General features: G+C 43.8%; 2 protein-coding genes across 2 annotated transcripts in view; both read right to left on the reverse strand.

Annotated features, from left to right (window-relative positions):
* LOC306960548 (uncharacterized protein) overlaps window positions 1-22,042 on the reverse strand; it is a gene marked incomplete at its 3' end in the record, with an annotated part of 105,896 nt that overhangs the window by 49,741 nt on the left and 34,113 nt on the right. The window lies entirely within an intron of this gene.
* LOC306961462 (NLR family CARD domain-containing protein 3-like) overlaps window positions 1-22,042 on the reverse strand; it is a gene marked incomplete at both ends in the record, with an annotated part of 40,299 nt that overhangs the window by 16,084 nt on the left and 2,173 nt on the right. Inside the window, 3 exons of the mRNA XM_079554227.1 lie at window positions 9,854-10,021; window positions 10,086-11,856; window positions 20,345-20,649. Of these exons, the coding sequence (XP_079410353.1) occupies window positions 9,854-10,021; window positions 10,086-11,856; window positions 20,345-20,649 (2,244 nt within the window). The remainder of the gene's footprint in view (window positions 1-9,853; window positions 10,022-10,085; window positions 11,857-20,344; window positions 20,650-22,042) is intronic.

Consider the following 22,042-nt stretch of genomic DNA (forward strand, 5'->3'; position numbering starts at 1 on the left):
CACAAGCTAACACACATGCTAACACACACGCTAACACATAATCTAACACACAAGCTAACACACAAGCTAACACACAAGCTAACACGCACGCTAACACATAAGCTAACACATACGCTAACACACACGCTAACACATAGGCTAACACACAAGCTAACACACACTAACACACAAGCTAACACGCACACTAGCACACACGCTAACACACAAGCTAACACATATGCTAACACACACGCTAACACACGAGCTAACACACACGCTAACACGCACGCTAACACATACGTTATCACACACACTAACACATAAGCTAACACACAAGTTACCACACAAGCTAACACACATGCTAACACACATGCTAACACACATGCTAACACACATGCTAACACACGAGCTAATACGCACACTAACACACACGCTAACACACACGCTAACACACGAGCTAACACACACGCTAAAACACACGCTAACACACACGCTAACACACTCGCTAACACACACGCAAACACAAACGCTAACACACACGCTATTACACACGCTAACACACACGCTAACACATACTCTAACACACAAGCTAACACAGAGGCTAACACGCACGCTAACACACACGCTAACACACAAGCTAACACACATGCTAACACACAAGCTAACACATAAGCTAACACACAAGCTAACACACAAGCTAACACAAAAGCTAACACACACGCTAACATACACGCTAACACACAAGCTAACACACAAGCGAACATACACGCTAACACACAAGCTAACACAGAAGCTAACACAAAAGCTAACACACACGCCAACACAAAAGCTAACATACACGCTAACACACAAGCTAACACACACGTTAACACACAAGCTAACACGCGTTTTGACTCACCACCGCTCTGTCCTGCCTCTCCATCACATTAGGGACTCGCGTTGGTTATAAAAGTTAAGGCCTATTCTCCACAAGACGTCATTTTGTTCCGGCAGCTCCTGTTCGGCAGGTCTTGCTGACGCATCAGCTCAGCAGAACTATTTCAGCTAGGCTGCGAGAACTCTGGCTGTGATTGGCTGGATTTTTAGTGGGCGGGGTTATTTTGGCGGAAGCGGGAAGCGAGAATCCAATGTTTACGTCCCAGCACCGGTGCGGAAAACGGAGACCGCTCGCAGCAGTAAAATACTTCGCTGAAGGATTACAAGGACCCGCACATGCCAAAAAGTCCTGGGGAAACACACAGACGCTTTGGGCGAGGACGAAGAGGAAACTGAAGAGCCTGGCGCTACCTGCGTGAAAGAGGCGAGCGATAAAGAAAAAAGTGGTTCAGGCTCGTGGACAGAGGAAATCCAGGCTTGTAAACCTTAGACCAGGGGTGTCAAACTCATTTTGGGTCATGGGCCGAAATTCAGCTCCCACGGCGGGTCGCGGGCCACATATAATAGAGAAAATGTTTCCAATAAATTAATTATAATGAGCTGTGATTTGATCAAAGCCCCAACTTGACTGTAGCTTCATTAATGACAACGTCTTAGACTTGTATTGCACTTTACAAGCCTGTGTCACAAGTTCCTGAAAGTGCAGTCGTCATTAATCATTTACTTGGTGGTGGTAAACTGTTATTGAAGCCACAGCCGCCCTGGGGCAGACTGTCCATTAAACACATGGCTTTATAATGTGTTGTTCATATCCTGAGCTCTTATTATGTCAGTGCCCTCTGCTGGACACGTGTGGAACTCGATCCTTTTTTTTTTTTTTATGCCCCCTAGTGGCTAGAATGAGCATTCTGGTTATTCTTTAAAAATTCATAACTCCGCACAGGAATAGGCTAGAGACTTACTTTTTTTTTTACATACTCTGGAATTTATGCTCTACAGGTTCTTGGATGGACAAAACCCGGACTGAGCTACACAGACGTCAAACAACATGGAGTGACACGAAGGTAAGCTTTTAACGCTAACGTTTTCTAACATAATAAACCAGCGGGAGATGTGGCTTAACATGAAGTCAATCTTCAAAATGTTTGCAATATCGTGACTGATACATTTTATAATAGTTTAAACTCAAATAGCTCGTTTTATTTCGGTCATTCCTTGTTTGTTTGGCTGCGGAAAAAAGGGGGCGTGGCCGTTCGGCAGAAACACGTCTTGTGGAGTATGAAATGTCAGAGCCCAGACGAACTTTGTTCTCGTTCTTTTTGCCTCAAGAACAAGAACAAAGTTCCTGCGTCTTGTGGAGTATGAAGAGCCCTTTAATCCACTTTGGCGAAGGTTCACCAAACATCCATCAGACAGAAAAACAGTATTCTGGTGATAGTCGCTGAATCCCGGAAAGAAATTCCAACTTCTGGCGAGTGACCTCTTCTTTAGAAGGTTGCATAAAGTCCTGCACCTCTCGTAGCCAAACGCACTTTTCTCCGTGACATTATCGTTAGGTAAGAATAAAGAACAGGTGTGTCCAGAGTAGGTTAGAAAGAGCTCCATCTTCACATCCTTCAGTGCAAACTTGACGTCTGTTCAGACGCTAAGAGGGTGCGTTTGTTTTGCATTTGTTTTCAGCCCTGACCTGGAAGCGCTTCCTTTTTTTTTTTTTACTTTTTTTTTTTTTAAGCTGGTTTATAAATTAAAATCAGGCTACAAGGCATTAAATTACAGAAGTTGTGCTGTTCCTGTTTGACACTATGACGTGAAAAAGGTCAGAGTGTCACAACTCAGTGGTTTTCCAGCAGAGGACGGAGCAGCTGCTCAGAGAGCAGGATTCAGGAGGATTACTGAGAACTGCGTGAATGAAGCCACAAACCACTCTGGGGGTGTTTTTGATAAGGAAATATTAAAACAACATCTCTAAAAGCTCCAAAAAGTCGATTTTGCATGATATAGGACCTTTAAGACTCAGACTTACATCTGCAGATCGGGTTCATCCATCGTTCTCCAGCAGGACTCAGTCTGAAACAGACACAGACTCAGATCCACCGTTTGTTTGTGTCGACTGTTATAACTGTGTAATAACTGTGTAATAACTGTGTAATAACTGTGTAATAACTGTGTAGTAACTGTGTAATAACTGTGTAATAACTGTGTAATAACTGTGTAGTAACTGTGTAATAACTGTAATAACTGTGTAATAACTGTGTAATAACTGTGTAATAACTGTGTAATAACTGTGTAATGACTGTGTAATAACTCTGTAATAACTGTCCTCACCTGAGAGTGGAGAGTGAGCAGTGGGGCTCCTCCTGTAGAGCAGTCAGGAGCTTTACTCCTGTGTCTCCTGGATGGTTGAAGCTGAGGTCCAGGTCTGTCAGATGGGAGGGGTTGGACCTCAGAGCTGAGGCCAGAGCAGCACAGCCTTCCTCTGAGATCAGACACCCTGACAGTCTGAACACACAGGGTTAAACAGAGTCATAGAAATGACAAACTCACAGAGATGAAGAGTAAACCCTCTGACCTGAGCTGCTCCAGTTTACAGTGAGGACTCTTCAGTCCAACAGACAACATCTTCAGCCCTGAGTCCTTCAGGTCGTTCTTACTGAGGTCCAGGACTGTCAGACTAGAGGAGCTGAGGACTGAGGACAGAGCTTCACAGCTGCTCTCTGACAGGTTACAGCTGCTCAGTCTGGAGGAGACGGAACATTTACAATAAGACACAAAGTTACACAAACACAATAATAAGAACTGGATTTAAAGAGGCTGTTTGGCTTTTGCAGGTGTTTGGTCAAAGAGGATGTGCACATTTTAAATCTAAACAGAAAGAGAAGCTTCTACATTGTAAATTGAGTGAATAATGTTGCGTACTTGCCAGTTAATTTAATGCTTTTACTGCCGGGCTGTTGTGACATCACTCACATACCCTCTATGACCTCAAACACATCTTGAACAATATTTAACATCTCATCGAGCAGAGTCGATCATTTAAAAGAGACAGAACATGAGGCGCTTCAACCAATGAAGAGTCAGGACACACTATCCCCGCCCACCTCCTCCTCTGATTGGTCCCTGTTCAGTCACTCTGTCTAAAGCTGGGACTGTACAATTATTTTTAATATCATTACTTTAACAATGCTTGGTTTTTGATACAGATATTGTAGAAGCAGCACAGTAGAGGCGTCACAAGAGGAGCTGCAGGAAACAAGGAATGGACAAAGGAGGAAGTATCCGGACAAGACTCACAGCTAAGCCACACATGCCTTCTATTGTTCTGGCTAATGGACGTTCACTGAATAAAACTGAATAAAACAGATTAACTGCTCAGCTCTTCCCAGACGATGGTGAAAGACTGTTGTGGAGCAGAGGGAGCTGCGCAGGAGGAAGAGGAAGGAGGAGCTGACCAGTGCAGGACACCACGCTCTGAAACAGGGACACACCCAGGAGGCGCAGCACTGTTTCAGAGGATCAGAGGAGACTGAAGGCGGTTTCCTCGACCTCCACAAACATGAGGCTCAGATCGGCCACAGCGGCTCAGGACTAACACCTGAACAATATTTCATTGTACGGTTGTACAACGACAAATAAAGCACTTAATTACAAAGCCTTTTCTTTAAATGTGTATCTTTAATTTGAGCTGAAACTCTCACTTCCTTCAGCGCTGTCCCTGGACCAACAACATCAAAACATCTCTACAAATATAACATTTTGTATATTATCGAGTACATAAACTTTATATTGATTCTATACTGGTATCGTTTAACAGTGAGGATCATATTCTTTACTGGAATCAAACTGATAAAACATTGTTCAGGTACAAAACTCAGGTTTAAACACTATACGCGATATTATCCTGAGGCAGCACAGTTTCTGTGCAGTAATCTCATAAAAACAAATGATCTACTTGGTCTTAAAGAAAAAACTGGGACAGGGATATTTTAATCATGTCTTAAAACATTACAAAACAATAACAAGAATTGTGTTCATGTATTTAACAAACAATTAACATGAATTTAAAAAGAAAGATAAACCCTCTGACCTGAGCTGCTCCAGTTTACAGTGAGGACTCTTCAGTCCAACAGACAACATCTTCAGCCCTGAGTCCTTCAGGTCGTTGTTACTGAGGTCCAGGACTGTCAGACTAGAGGAGCTGAGGACTGAGGACAGAGCTTCACAGCTGCTCTCTGACAGGTTACAGCTGCTCAGTCTGGAGGAGACGGAACATTTACAATAAGACACAAAGTTACACAAACACAATAATAAGAACTGGATTTAAAGAGGCTGTTAGGCTTTTGCAGGTGTTTGGTCAAAGAGGATGTGCACATTTTAAATCTAAACAGAAAGAGAAGCTTCTACATTGTAAATTGAATGAATAATGTTGCGTTCTTGTCAGTTAATTAATGTTTTTGCTGCCGGGCTGTTGTGACATCACTCACATACCCTCTATGACCTCAAACACATCTTGAACAATATTTCACTATCTACTTTCTAGTTGGTTAAAAATGCCACATTGATCTAACAAGTCCAGTGGTTTCCTTCCTGGGGCTCAGGAGGAACATGAGGAGCATCTCAAAAGCTCCAGCAGCTGTGCTCAGAACAGCCACTGGAGAAGATTCAAAGACTAATCAAAGCTGTGCAAGTGGCTGCATGATTTTGACACAAAAAACCCAAAAAAAAGACAATTGGGATTCTTCTGACAAATATTGCGATTGGATTTGCAGTTTTAATATTTTATATATAGCCTTTGTTTTATTTTTCATGTATTTGAGCATTGAGCATAAACTTCTAAATCTGCTGTTAAAAGTCACTGTGCTCAGTTATTACCTTTCAGCAATGTGTGAAATACGTGAGGGGTGCAGGGGGTCCGACCCTCCTGATTGACCCATCAGACCAATGGGGCCTGATCTTCAGGGCGAAGGCTGGGCGTTGGTTGGCCATGAGCTGGGGTCGGTGTGATTGGTTGTACAAGATGTGTATGTGTCCTTTTCGTCTTCGGTGTATTTCATGGTTATATAGGCTTTAACATAAATTCAGTTAAGCCCAAAGCACACTGAGACGCTTTGACGAAAGAGCCGTCTCCTTTATTTTCTACAACAGAAGGCACACTGAGGCTGCAGTGATGCTCAGCGTTGATAGACCCCATGTCGGCATTCAGTTCTGCTGAATCCAGATGTAACACCACGGAGGAAAACACATGTTTTTAACCTTCCTGAAGAGGCACATAGTGGCAGACAAAGAGCGCGCTGTAATCTTTGCTGGGAGGGATGAGAAAAAGCACGGAGACAAACCATCGCCAGGGCTCATGCTTCAGGTGGAGCATGTTCAACTCGTGTCTGTTGCCAACTCAAACCTGCAAAGAAGAGCCCCGCTTGCTCTCTCTGACAACACGGACATGGGTATGTTCTTTTCTTATGATAAATGTATAAATCACGTGTGTGAAGCCCTGCACAGTTTGAGAAAAGCCTCTGAAGTGCCGTGATGCAGCGCGCTCCAGTGTGTGTTGAAACCCCACATAGACGATGTGCATCGCTGGGTTCTGGTGCGCGTTAGCATTTAGGCTAGTATTATCGCACCGTACGAAGAAATACTGTGCTTCAGAGGAGGCTCTGCTGAGGCTGCTGCCAGTGGTCAAAGCCTCCAACAAACTCTGTGAGTGAGGTCTATGTAAGTATGAACCTTCGAAACTTAAAACAATGTGTTCTCTCCAGACTGAGCAGCTGTAACCTGTCAGAGAGCAGCTGTGAAGCTCTGTTCTCAGCAATCATGTCTCAGTCCCAAATTATTATCTTGGAAAGAAACCCTAGTTCTCAACAAATGCGCTGTGAGTCGATAGACCTGACATTTATTCAGTTGTTTGCTTGCATTGTAATAACGCACAACATTGCAAAGGCTATGGTGAGAAAATGTATATCTGTATTGTGTAACAATTTGGAGATGGGGACCCCGGGTATTTCGCACACTGCATTTCAGTTTCATCAACAACAAGATACAAATCTGCAAGCAAGTTCTAATTAGTTCTAATCATTCTCTTAAAAAAAAAAAACATGGCGCTCTTTCCCTTCCTGTTCAATGACATAAAAGCTTTTTCTGAATCAAAAGCTACAAAATGCTGTTTGTTTTAATATTGAGGGGCTCTTGATGCCTCTTCAGTGCTTCAGAAGAAGAAATGTGTCTCAAATATCTTCAGCTCATAAGCTGCTGCTTGGTTTACTTTAAAAAGCTGCTTCTTCAGGACCATTATGGACTCTGCAGTAAAAAAAAAATCCACTGAATCTCCACAAAAACACGGCAAAGACATACACAAGCATCCAGAAAAACAATGTGGAGCACTGAAACCACATATGCAGTTCGCAGAAAAAGGCAAAGAATGCAGCTGTACCAAGAGAGAGGGAGGTTCTGCCTGTTTACATGCTACCATGACGCATATTATATAATATCATATTATAACACATTGCTCAGGTACAAAATTCAGGTTTCAACACGACCTGAGCAGTCTGTGTTTTTTTTTTTTTTCTGAAGGCAGCACAGCTTCTGTACAGTAATCTCATAAAAACTTACAAATACATGCTCTACAAACACATGATCTTCAAAAAATATTAAAGAGCTGGGACAGGGATATTTTAATCATGTCTTAAAACCTTACAAACCAAAAATAATAACTGTGTTCATTTATTTATCAAATAATACACATTCATTTAAAGAGAAAGATAAACCCTCTGACCTGAGCTGCTCCAGTTTACAGTGAGGACTCTTCAGTCCAACAGACAACATCTTCAGCCCTGAGTCCTTCAGGTCGTTCTTACTGAGGTCCAGGACTGTCAGACTAGAGGAGCTGAGGACTGAGGACAGAGCTTCACAGCTGCTCTCTGACAGGTTACAGCTGCTCAGTCTGGAGGAGACGGAACATTTACAATAAGACACAAAGTTACACAAACACAAACATAAGAACTGGATTTAAAGAGGCTGTTTTTACAGGTGTTTAAATCTAAACAGAAAGAGAAGCTTCTACATTTCAAATTGAGTGAATAACGTTGCTTCTTCCCACTCAATTTAATGTTTTTGCTGCCGGGCTGTTGCTGTTGTGACATCACTCACAAACCCTCTGTTGTGGCGCATTTTAAACGTTGGAAGAACGCGTGCTGGCTATGTGCAGGTGATTAAGTTTGGGTAATTTGATTAACACACAGCACACGCACGGTCAAAACCATTGGCCTCCGTTACACCACACCTGGTGCTGGATTGGCGCACCCTTTAACTTTTTTTTGGGTTAGAGCCTCCCAGAGCGCCCTCTACCTGATTTGGCTCCACATAACCTCAAACACATCCTGAACAATATTTTACATCTCGTTGGTTAAAAAATGCCACATTGATCTAACATGTCCAGTGGTTTCCTTCCTGGGGCTCAGGAGGAACATGAGGAGCGTCTCATGAGCTCCAGCAGCAGAACAGCCACTGGAGAAGATTCAAAGACTATTCAAAGATGTGCAAGTGGCTCAAAACACAAATTCAGCAAGTTCTAAATTCACTTTGTTTCTATTTAAAAGCTTGTTGTTCTGACTCTGAGCTTTAGGAGCAGCCAATCAGAGTCACAGCTGATGTGGTCGTGCTCTTTGTCACTTCCTGAAACACTGAAGACGATGGTCACACCGGCGTTATTTCAGCTCCTGTTCAGGCTGTTTTTGAACAAGTTTAACTCGACCTGCACAGCTTGGATAAAAAAATAATTGTGATTTTCCAGACTGATGTTGTGAATCGATATGTGGTTTTAATATTTTATATATCGCCTGTGTTTGATTGTCATGTGTCTGATCATAAACTTCTAAACTGCTGTTAAACATCACGGTGCTCAGTTATTACATTTCAGCTTCATCAGCAACAAGATACAAATCTGAAAAAACCAAGAGGCAAGAGTCTGAAGAGAGAACATACTTAGTTCTAATCATTCTCACATTAACATAGCTCTCTCTTCCTTCCTGTTCAGTGACATAAAAACAATCTCTGAATCAAAAGCTGCAAAACGCTGTTTGTTTTCTCATATTTACATGAAAAACCTGCAGTGAAGATGTTCCAGTTGGACGAGGCTAAATACAGTGATACGAGCGTACGGTGATGAACGGAGGAGTTTGTCTGTTTTGAACCACCTCGACCTGCTCCCTGAGGAAATGATGATTCTGTGACTCAGTCCGACTCTCAGGTCGTGAGACTTTGTTTGTTTCGTGATAATAGTTTGCAGTTCGCTCTGCCCGAGACACAGGTGGAGTTTGTTTACAGCGACTGCAGAGACAAACATGATTCTCCTGAAGACACTTTTCATTGACCAACAGCCAAAGGCAGCGAGGCTCCATCATTCTGATTGGAGAACACGTCTGTCAAACTGTGGAGGACAAGGCCTAAAAAAACAAACCCTCAGCCCTTGAGGTCACGTTACAGCAGCAGCTCAAACCTCACTTTCAATGTGATGAAGGAAAATCCTGCAGCTCCAGGTTTAAAGCTCTAAAAGTGTTTTTCATAGACCCAAAAAAATAATAGACACTCCTCCTCACTCCTCCCCATTTACTACAATGACCACATTCGAGAGGGGAATCATGGCGGAAATTCAGACTCCTCCTAACCAGCTCTGACGAAGCATGATCCTAAAAAGGGCATAAGATCGGGATCTTCACTGTCGTACCTACATGTTCCAGCAATGTCCTAGGTGTAGAATGAGCTCAGATCTGTTCACCACAACTGCCTCTAAAATCCTGCAGTGACTCAAAAAGTTACTACGGGTCTGAAGTGCCGTCATGTACGAGCTTAATATAGAAGATGATGTTACACATATGACCTGAGGTGGCAGTAGTGATCTAGATTCAAGTTATCTTAAAATCTTAGACCAATGTCAATAACTGTGTTCATGTATATATATATAAAAAAAAACATATTAATTAATAAAAAGAAATATAGACCCTCTGACCTGAGCTGCTCCAGTTTACAGTGAGGACTCTTCAGTCCAACAGACAACATCTTCAGCCCTGAGTCCTTCAGGTCGTTGTTACTGAGGTCCAGGACTGTCAGACTAGAGGAGCTGAGGACTGAGGACAGAGCTTCACAGCTGCTCTCTGACAGGTTACAGCTGCTCAGTCTGGAGAGAACACACTGTTTTAGGAGAAGTTTAGAAGGTTCATACTTACATAGACCTCACTCACAGAGCTTTGTTGGAGGCTTTGACCACTGGCAGCAGCCTCAGCAGTGCCTCCTCTGAAGCACAGTATTTCTTCAGCTCAAACTGCTCCAGATCTTCTTCTGATGACAGTAAGATGAAGGCCAGAGCTGACCACTGAGCAGGAGACAGTCCACCTTCAGACAGACGTCCTGAGCTCAGGTACTGTTGGACCTGCTCCACCAGAGAACCATCATTCAGTTCATTCAGACAGTGGAGCAGGCTGATGCTTCTCTCTGCAGACACTTCCTCACTCAGCTTCTTCTTGATGTACTTAGCTGTTTTCTGATTGGTCTGGGAGCTACTTCCTGTCTGTGTCAGCAGACCTTGGAGAAGGCTCTGATTGGTCGGCAGTGAAAGACCCAGGAGGAAGCGCAGGAACAAGTCCAGGTGTCCGTTTGGACTCTGTAAGGCCTGGTCCACAGCCGTCTGGTGCAGATGTTTCAGTTTAGGTTTGACTCTGAGCAGACTGGACTTCTGTGTTTTTGTGGAGAGCAGGTTGACTCCAGTGTGGACGAAGGTCTGATGGACGTGAAGAGCAGCCAGAAACTCCTGCACACTCAGATGGATGAAGCAGTAGACCTTGTCCTGGTACAGGCCTGGCTCCTCTCTAAAGACCTGTGTGAAGACTCCGGAGTACACTGAGGCGGCTGCAGCGTCCAGCCCACACTCGCTCAGGTCACTCTCGTAGAAGATCAGGTGTTCTTTCTGCAGCTGCTCAAAGGCCAGTTTTCCCAGAGACTGCACCATCTTCCTGGTCTCTGGACTCCAGTGTGGGTCTGTCTCAGATCCTCCTTCATACTTGATGTTCTTGACTTTGGCCTGAACCACCAGGAAGTGGATGTACATCTGAGTCAGGGTCTTGGGCAGCTCTGCTCTCTCTCTGGTCTTCAGCACATGCTCCAGGACTGTGGAGAGGATCCAGCAGAAGACTGGCATGAAGCACATGATGTGGAGGCTTCGGGACGTCTTGATGTGGGAGATGATTGTTTGGGCCTCGTCTCTGAACCTGTTCCTGAAGTACAGCTCCTTCTGTGGGTCGCTGAACCCTCGCACCTCTGTCACCATGGAGACGCACTCAGCAGGGATCTGATTGGCCGCCGCGGGGCGTGTGGTTATCCAGAGGCGAGCGGAGGGAAGCAGGTCCCCCCTGGTGAGGTTCACCAGCAGCTCCTCCACTGAGGCGCTCTCCGTGTCCGTCAGGATCCGGGTCCGGCTGAAGTCCAGAGAAAGTCTACACTCGTCCAGACCGTCCAAGATGAAGAGCACCTTGAGCTGCTGGAAGCTGCTGAGGCCTTTGGTGTCTTTGAAGAAGCGGTGCACGAGTCCCACTAAGCTGTACTCTGAGCCTCGGAGCACATTGAGCGCTCTGAAAGTGAAGGGGAACAGCAGCTGGACGTCCTGGTTGGCGTTGCCTTCAGCCCAGTCCAGACTGAACTTTTGAGTCAGAACTGTTTTCCCCACACCGGCCACGCCCAACGTCAGCACCGTTCTGATTGGCTCTCCTGTCTCTGTGGTGCCTCTGAAAATGTCCTGGCATTGGACGGTTGTCTCTTGGGCTGATTTCCTGGTGTATTTCTCCATTTGTCCGACCTCATGCTCCTCCTCCTGCTCTGGGTCTGTGACAGTGATGTACAGCTCGGAGAAGCCATCATGAAACTTCCTTCTGGGGGCTTTTTTGCAGAGACTCTCGTTCAGGAACTTAAACCTGGACTTCAGTGTTGGTTTGAGGAGATCCTGACACTTTCTGATCATCGCTGTGAACAAACAGAAACAAGATAAGAGAAGTAAGTGTCTTTACACTGGAGCAGATATTTAAAGGAGCTATCCTTGATTTTTTTATTTTCTGTCATCGGAATAAAATGATTTTGTCCTTTAGTATATGGTAAAAGCAGAAAGCCTTTTGAACATAAAAGGTCAGGCTATTAGGCATTTTTTACAGTGAAGTGACACTTTTCCTCACTGAAAGTTGTGAAACCTGGTTTAATCTCAGTCCCTGTGACGAATGTTGATTAGGAAAGTTTGAGATGAGTTTGGACCAGAAAATAACAATTTGAAATTTGAGTGAGCCTGTTTCTTTGTACAATCAGGTATAGCTTCTTTAAGTATGACGGTGGAGGAGGATGGAATGGTCTATTGCGTCGAATGCGGTGGAGAGGTTGAGGAGGAGGAGGATGGATATGGAACCAGAGTCAGCGGCGGTGCTGAAGTGCTGTTTGAAAAGATGGGAGGAGTGGAGATTTTCGGTGATGACTGCGCGTTCCAGAATTTTTGAAAGTAACGGGAGATTGGAGATGGGTCTTAAGTTTTCCAGGTTGTCAGGGTTGAGGCCGTTTTTTTTTTTTTTTCAGGAGGGGTGTGATGGAGGCAAGTTTGAGCGAGGATGGGACAGATCCAGAGGTCAGGGAAGTGTTGATGATGCTGGTGATGAGTGGGATGAGAGTGGGTATGCAGGTTTTGAGGAGAGGAGTTGGCAGTTTGAGAATTTCATGGTTTGAGAGGAGTTTGGTGGTGTCGGAGGGAGACAGAGGAGAGAAGGAGGAAAGGCTATGGAGTGTGAGTGGGATGAGTTCATGTTCAGAGGGAGGAGAAGCGGAGGAAGTGGATGCAAGTGAACAATGTATGGTATGGATTTTGGAATGGTAGGATCAGGAAGTTATTGTATTGGTCAGTAGTGAATGACGAGGTTATATTGTCCTTTGGTCAGTTTTGCAAATGTGGAGAAAAGTGTACGGGGGTTGGAAGAATTATAGTGGATGAGTTGTGAGTAGAAGTTGGACCGGGCAGTTTTGAGGGCGGAGTTGTATGTGGTTGTAGCGTGTTTGTAGGCTTGGGCAGTGAGACCGGATTTTTTATGGAGCCTTTCAAGTTGTCTGTTTTGTGTACCAAGGGGTGGAGGTGGAGAAGGAGACTGAGGCAGTTTTGAAGGGGGGCTATTTGGTTGAGAGTGTGTGGTGAGAGTGTGTGGTTGTAGAAGTTGACGAGATCAGAGGCAGTTGGATCTGAGGGAAGAGCTGGTGATGGCATGGGATATGGAGGAGGAGAGAGAGATGGGACTGATTGATTGATTGATTTCAGGTTTCAAAATGTAATTGTTCTTGTGTGTTTGGTGGTGGGAGGGGGGTAATAATGTCCAGGGTGATGGCCGGTTGATCAGAAATTGTGAGGTCGGTCAGTGACAGGTTGTGTATGGTGAGGGAGGGTGTGGAACAGACCAGGTCCAGGATGTGTCCATGATTGTGTGTGGGAGAAGTGACGTGCTGGGAGTGGTTGAAGCAGTTTAAAATGTCCAAAAAGTGAATTTAGCTGTAGGGGAGTCAATATGGATGTTGAAGTCACCAAGGAGGAGGACGGACGGAGAAATGGAGGACAGCTGAGTTACAAAATCTGTGAAATACGAAAGAAATGATTGGGGAGGGCGAGAGATGACTGCAGTGGTGAGTGATGGGGAACCAGGAAGTCTGAAAGCCAGGTGTTCAAAGAAGGATACAGCCGGGATGGAGATGGGGCTGAGGGAGATGTTACTGCGGTGGACTGGAGAGATGTAATACTGTTTTTGGCACTGAAGTTGTAGAGGAGATTGCGACGGGAGCCTCGTTGGATGTAGGGATGACGATGGAGAAGACAGTGTTGTTGCAGAGTTGTTGTGATGTCCAGTGAAGAAGGTGCGCGGTGGTTGAATCTTAGGAGCTGCGAGGAGGTGTATCGAAGCACCATGGTCGGAGCCGGAGATGGCAACAGCCGCGGAGAGGCCAGCAGGAAAGCCACGAACAGTAGCCACATAGCTGACAGGCTGCTCCGGAGTGCAGGCCGGCCAGTAACCGGGTTGTATTCCACTACTCGAGCAGAACACAGCGGGGTTGGGCCAGAGGCAGCTCCGGGAGCTAGCTTGATGGTGGTCACAGCACAATCACGCCGTGACAGGCGGCAGTGCGAGTGCGAGGCAGACGCAGAGAATGCAGAGAAAATCGGGACAAGTATATAACAGTGGGGTTCTCCAGCGGCATAGGGGTGGCAGGAACTGGCTCCCAAACATCAGGAGGAAGAAAAGCCGGCGGAACAACTTCAGCTCCTGAGGAGCGGTGGCAGGTGCTGTTCCCCCCGGAGCAGCACAAGGATTGGCCCAGTTTGTGTGACTTTTCTTTTGCTACTGCAGCTACGAAAATTGACTTTCTGCCGTAGCGTGTGTTTTCATCAATTTTGAGTGTGAAAACAGTGATCCTGCTCTACGAATGCTGTACGAATGCTGTACGAATGCTGTACGAATGCTGTACGAATGCTCTCTGAATTACGAAGCACCACTACTCATCACGAAAGGACACGGTCCGTTGCGAACTCCACGAACAGAGGGTGAATCGTGACATTCGTGGAAGATTTTTTTGACAGACAAAAACTTTCTCCACGAATGTCGCGAACTGATCCACTCTCTTAGGAAGTGTTAAGTCATGTTACGAATGTCACGAATGAAAGAAAAATGCCATTCATAACGAATCGTGCAAACCCAGCATTAACTTGGAAGTTTTGTTGTGGACACTTTGAGGTTTCCTTGAAATGTAAAGTGCAATATAAATTAAATGTATTATTGTTATTATTATTAGGCCCGAGCAACGGACACGCAGTGTCCCGCGAGGGACTAATTAAAACCGTTAACGGGGGACGAAAACGCAAGAATTCACGTAGCAAACGTGAACCGATTCGCAAGTAACAGGGGTCAAAACGTAGTGCTCCGCAAGCTCTAATTTTGGGTGGGGTTTGCGAGAGAAAATAATAAAAGATGGCTCAGTGGCGCCCCCTCAAGCACGCAGTTTACATTGACCCAATGGAGGAGCGGTCGCAAAAAAAATCATCGTACAAAAGTGACATTGGCCAGGGACATAGACCACGTCAGGACATGTCAAAAATGATATTATGACCCCGCCCTAAATGCTACAGGAAGTCGGCCATCTTGGCCCGAACCTCAAACCTTCAAAATCGTACCTCTTGAACTTCTGGTCCCTGATCCTCGAGTTTTCTATGGAAAGCCTCCAATTTTGGCCAACATGTCCCAAACCCATGTGGCTTTCAAAATCATCAATTCAAATTTTGTTCCATTATTAGGCGTGGTCATGACAAGGCCGCAACTGAGAGGCCATTTTCAGCAAATTTCAAAGCCTCATATCTTTCACAGACTTGGCCGGATTGGAAAGGACCCAATCCGGCGCGCGTGCACATACCCCACCTGGACCTAATGCTGTGCACACGCAACCGCTATCGCCAAAAATGACCCACTGGCGCCCCCTCAAAGTTTTGACTTTAAAAATTCGTATAAAAAAAACGGGATGGCATGGAGGTGTGGAAAAAATCATACAGACCTTGTCAGTGATGGGGAACAACATATCAAAGCCACGTCGCTCTGAGTATTGTCTTTGTGGGAGAGAAATAATGGCCGAAAAATCGTTTCCATTATTATTATTATTATTTTGGTGCGCCTTTAACCTAAATTTTGACCCCCTGAATATTAACGAAAACTCAATTTTATTTGACTAAATGATCAAAGTTGGTGAAAAATTCATGATTTTGAAGTCTGCAAAAATCACACTGTGCAAAATGCCTCAGTGGCGCCCCCTCAATTATGACCCCTATTCAAATGGAGGCATGAATTTTTGGCCTAAACCTATGCCATTCGGTACAGTGATAGAGCACATCAAGACAAACCTAAAACGTCATTATAGCTACTTCCTCTGACAAACCGGAAGTCGGCCATATTGGATTGAAAATGTTACCCTGCATTTCTTCACCTGATATTTTTTCAAGTCACTCCCAGGATTTTGGACCAAATGACATCCAACTTGGTGAGTGTGATCTAGAGACGTAGAACTACAAGAATCAAGCTCTTTTGTTCGGATATCTGTTACGGTTTGTCTCTACCGCTCTGCTAAAAAAAATGCTTTTTCCACGCCTCTTTGACGACAACTCACAAGGGCATGCAAATTCAGATCACACTCATCTTTGGATCACATAAGCCCCTCTGTGGATCGTACTGATTACCCTTGATAATTGTACAATTTTCACAAAAATAGCGCCCCCTACCTATACCTTCAAAATTACACTTGCACGAAAGTGAAAACAAATGTGATATCCTGATTCGGCACGTCGCACTGATCAAAAAAGTATATTACAACATGCCTCTATCTCGCTTAATTTTCTGTATAATTAGGCCCGAGCAACGGGCACGCAGTGTCCCGCGAGGGACTCATTAAAACCGTTAACGGGGGACGAAAACGCAAGAATTCACGTAGCAAACGTGAACCGATTCGCAAGTAACAGGGGTCAAAATGTAGTGCTCCGCAAGCTCTAATTTTGGGTGGGGTTCGCGAGAGAAAATAATAAAAGTTGGCTCTGTGGCGCCCCCTCAAACAGGCGGTTTACATTGACCCAATGGAGGAGTGGTCGCAAAAAAAATCATCGTACAAACGTGACATTGGCCAAGGACATAGACCACGTCAGGACATGTAAAAAATGATATTATGACCCCGCCCTAAATGCTACAGGAAGTCGGCCATCTTGGCCCGAACCTCAAAACCTCAAAATAGTACCTCTTGAACTTCTGGCTCCTGATCCCCGAGTTTTCAATGGAAAGCCTCCAATTTTGGCCAACATGTCCCAAACCCATGTGGCTTTCAAAATCATCAACTACATTTTTTTTACACTATTGGGCGTGGTCATGACAAGGCCGCAACTGAGAGGCCATTTTCAGCAAATTTCAAAGCCTCATATCTTTCACAGACTTGGCCGGATTGGAACGGACCCAATCCGGCGCACGTGCACATTCCCCACCTGGACCTAATGGTGTGCACACGCAGCCGCCATGGCCAAAAATGCCTTTAAATGTCTTTTAAGTGTGTAACACCTCTGATATGACAGTTAATGCAAGTGCTTTGCATAAGATTTTAAGTTCGTCTCTCAGGAGAAATAACTAGTGCTTGCTTAAAGTAAATACTGACCAAAGGTATGTGTGCCACCAGATTAATTTTAGTGTTGGCTAGCCATATTATGTACAGGTATATACAATATTTACATCCGTTCAGTTACGGGTTGGAAACAAAAACAACATCAGACAACTGATCTATGAGCTGCGAGTCCACACGCTAGAGCGCAGCGTTATTGTCCATTGTTATGCAATTGTTCGTATAGTTAATGTAAAATGTGACACCGTCACACGTTGGAGGTGGTGGGACACGCAACACAGGGACAAGAGAGTGGCCGCAAGGCCTCCTACCGCACCGTCAGTAGAATCAGAAGTCAGTGGAAACTTTGGTAAATCCAGAGGGCAGTTACTGCTCTCCCACAGACTGGATTGCCTCACGGACCCGTGGCAAACCAGGCCGATCCCAAATCAAAACAAGGGCACAAGGTCACGATTAAGTGTCGCGGTTGAACCACCTGCAGCCGCACCCGAGTCCCGCTTGTCCCACGCACCTAGCTGACAGCCAGAGGCTACTGTGTATATTGGCCAGCTACTACCGGTAACCGGATGTGCGGGAAAGCGCGCAAAGGCTCATGGGAAATGTAGTTCTTACATTTACATTCACAACTGCAGGGACTGCATTAATACTAGCTATTAATATTAGCTGGGTTACAAGTGGCTTGTAAGTGGCCCGCCCATCCTCCGTGAAAATCCCCAGAGGTCTTAGCCTAGCAGCATGCTGGCCTCTGTCAAAGTTTCTCCTGAAATTCGCCAATTTTCCAAATGTCCCCCTTTCTTCACAAAAGCTACACTTTTGGACTCGTATATACTTATACTACCCCTCTGTCACAGACAGAAGCTTAAATTTGGACGTTTTTGCCTCCAAATTCACGTTTTTCTCAACTGTTCTATCACAGGAAGTTCAATTTGACTGTTTCCTGTCCGCTTCTCTGTGTGTTCCACGTACTATATGGGTCTTACAAAAATATTGCTTCAATATTGAGGGTGCTGCAGGGCTGAAACCCCCTCTCAATGATTCTTTGAGCAGCCAGGAATTTACCCTAATTACAAAATGATAGGATATATTATTTTCTAAACTGTCAATCCGTTTCCTGCAAATACACAAGTGTGGGGTCTTTAATGACATTAATTTCACATCCCTTGAATTTTTCTCAGCCTTAGTAGCTCCATTGGTAGAGAGCTGGATTAGTGTACAGGAGGTTACAGGATCAAATCCCAACATTGACTCTTTATTTTTTTTTCTTTTGGACTCAGCACTTTCTGGGAAGAACATGTCTCGTCGCCAATGGTTCCACACTCATTAAAAACAGGGAAATGACCCCTCCAGTGTGTTGCTGCCATCAAATTTCCGCTTGTGATTTTAGAAAACCCAAACAGTCATCAGGCCCATGTTTGCATGGAATTCAGCTCAGTGATAGCATGGTTTTCTCAAGTGAAGGAGGTTGCTAGTCCAAACACAGCCTTGACACTTTCACATTGCCTTCACCTTTTCCATGGGCCGCTGCACACATTGTCACAGCCCAAAACACATGAGTGTGGGACGTTTCATAGAAGTTCTTGTGCCTGTGTGGCATCATAGCTTGAGCGTTGGATTCCCAATCATTAGGTTGCTGAATCAATTCTGACTTTAACTTTTTTTTGTTATTATTTACCGCGCTTTTGGTCCCACCCTCATGAAAAACGCTGTCAAAATATGCGTCACTAAAGAAAAAGAAATGTGGGGATAGTAGGGAGACAATTGAGGCAACACTGGGGAAAATGTCGAAAACAATCGGGGAAGTGTCCGGGGGGGTGGGGGGGAGGACTCAGCACCTTCCGGGAAGTACATGAATCATTGCCTATGGTCCCACACTCACTAAAACGGGGAAATTACCTCGCTCCTCCAGTGGTGTGCTGGGAACTAACTTCTGCTCGATAATTTAGACAAAAATTAGTCCACATCAGGGTACAATTACCATGGAGCTACAGCTCAGTGATAGTGTGCTTGTCTTTGGTGTAGGAGGTTGGCAGTTCTAATATGGCCGTGACACTTTTCTAATGCTTTCTCTTTTCTTGCCGGCATTTTAATAGAATTTCTGATACATTGAAGTCTGGCAGTGATTTTAACAGTTTATACAGTTTTAAGAGTTTCTGCAACAAAATAGTGATTTTTGCAATTACAACACAATTATGCCACTACATAGGGATTTTCACAATAGCACTATAATGCAACTTAATAGGGACATTCGCATATAATGCACTGTAATGCAACTTAAAGGGACTTTCGCATATAATAAACTCTAATGCAACTTAAAGGGACATTCGCATATAATGTACTGTAATGCAACTTAAAGGGACTTTTGCATATAATAAACTGTCATGCAACTTAAAGGGACTTTCGCATATAATAAACTGTAATGCAACTTAAAGGGACTTTCGCATATAATAAACTGTAATGCAACTTAAAGGGACTTTGGCATATAATAAACTCTAATGCAACTTAATAGGGACTTTCGCATATGAAGCAGTATAATGCAACTAAATGTAGATTTTCACAATAAAAGCACTATGATGCAATTATGAATTTTTTTACAATGTTTTGCAATTTTTGCCATTTCTGCATTAGTAGCCTACGATTCCGCAAATTTTTCTAGTTATGTCATGAAATTAGCTTGTGAAGCTACAGTCTGGTACGGTCATCTTTGCTCTCAAGCATTATGTAATTGTACACTGTCCTGATAGATAAATAAACAAACAAACAAACAAACAAACAAACAAACAAACAAACAAGCAAGAGTGACACCAGGTTGGGTGTGAGGCACAGGTTTGGGGAAGAGGGAGAGAGTGTGGTTGCAAGTGACAAAGCAAGTGGAGGTGGTCCCAAGCGACAAGATCAGGCATTGTGGTTAAAAGGGACCAGAGCGAGCAGAGGTGGTCACAAGGGACAAGAGCGATCAGGCGCGGTCAAAATGAGCGAGTTCGATCATAGGGCTCGCAAGGACCTAGTGTGATGAGGAGTGGTCGCAAGGGACCAAAGCAAACTGAGGTGGTCGTACGGCATGAGAGCGAGTGGCGGTAGTCGCAAGGGACGAGAGCAAGCGGGGTGGTCGCAAGAGATGAGAGCAAGCGGGGTGGTCGCAAGGGGGGAGTGCGCCAGGGGCGAGGGCCTTTATCGCCGCGCGCGGCTTTAATTATTATTATTATTATTATTATTATTATTATTATTATTATTATTATTATTAATGTAATTTTTCCTTTTTAATTTTGGTCTGACCCTTGGGGTCACAGGTCAGTCTTACCCTCGGGGTCGTAGGGATACTCGGACAGCTCATCCAGGATCTCGCCCATAGCCAGTTCCTCCAGGACTCTCTTCATGACTGTGAAGGTGAAGATGCCGTAGTTGTCCATCATGGCCTGCAGGATCTTGGTCTTGTCTTCTGTCTCCAGTCGATTTCTCTTAATGACATCAAACTCTTTTAACAGAGTGTCGTCCATGAGATACATCTTGAACCTTTGAAAATCATAGTCTTGTAAATCGTCCAGAGCTCCCATGAGCATCCAGGACAGAGAAGGAACTTCTGCTTTGACTCCAGCCTCAGTTTTTCTGAGAAGAGAAACACATTAGCTTTATATCAGAGATGAACTTATTTTATTATTTTCATTATTTTTTATACAGGCTAGTTTCTTTAGACTGAGATCTGTTTGTGCAGAAATGCTGAGCCAAAGGGACAGTCTCCACCAAGAGTCAGACAGATGTTCCCAGGAGAATCTAGGAGCCACTCAAACGAGGGAACCACTGTGCTGTGTACTTTGTTTTCTGCTCTATCATAACTCTATCATAACTATCATGACTCTATCATAACTCTATCATGACTCTATCATAACTCTATCATAACTCTATCATAACTCTATCATAACTCTATCATAACTCTATCATAACTCTATCATAACTCTATCATGACTCTATCATAACTCTATCATAGCTCTATCATAACTCTATCATGGCTCTATCATAACTCTATCATAACTCTATCATAACTCTATCATAACTCTATCATAACTCTATCATAACTCTATCATGGCTCTATCATAACTCTATCATAACTCTATCATAACTCTATCATAACTCTATCATGACTCTATCATGACTATCATAACCCTATCATAACTCTATCATAACTCTATCATAACTCTATCATGGCTCTATCATGGCTCTATCATAACTCTATCATAACTCTATCATAACTCTATCATAACTCTATCATGACTCTATCATGACTCTATCATAACTCTATCATAACTCTATCATAACTCTATCATAACTCTATCATGACTCTATCATGACTCTATCATAACTCTATCATAACTCTATCATAACTCTATCATAGCTCTATCATAACTCTATCATAACTATCATGACTCTATCATAATTCTATCATAACTCTATCATGACTCTATCATGACTCTATCATAACTCTATCATGACTCTATCATAACTCTATCATGACTCTATCATGACTATCATAACTCTATCATGACTCTATCATAACTCTATCATAACTCTATCATGACTCTATCATAACCCTATCATAACTCTATCATGGCTCTATCATAACTCTCTCATAACTCTCTCATAACTCTCTCATAACTCTATCACAACTCTCTCATAGCTCTATCATCAAGAAATATAAAAACGTTAAAAAAATTAAAAAAAATCCCCAAAAATTATCTCGGGGTAAAAAAAATGACCCATACACCTAAAAATTGGATTCATTAATTTTATTTTTCCAAAAAAATTATCTCAGGGGAACGTGATAATTATCTCGGTGTAAAATGTTTTTTTTTTTTAAGAAATATAAAAATTATAAATATATTTTTTTCCCCAAAAAAATATCTCAGGGGAACGTGATAATTATCCCGAGATAATTATCACGATTTCCCGAGATAATTATCACGTTTTCCCGAGATATTTTTTTGCTAAAAAAAAAAACAATATA

Source organism: Gobius niger (genome assembly GCF_951799975.1).
Source record: "Gobius niger genome assembly, chromosome: 3".
In the NCBI taxonomy this organism is placed as follows: domain Eukaryota; kingdom Metazoa; phylum Chordata; class Actinopteri; order Gobiiformes; family Gobiidae; genus Gobius; species Gobius niger.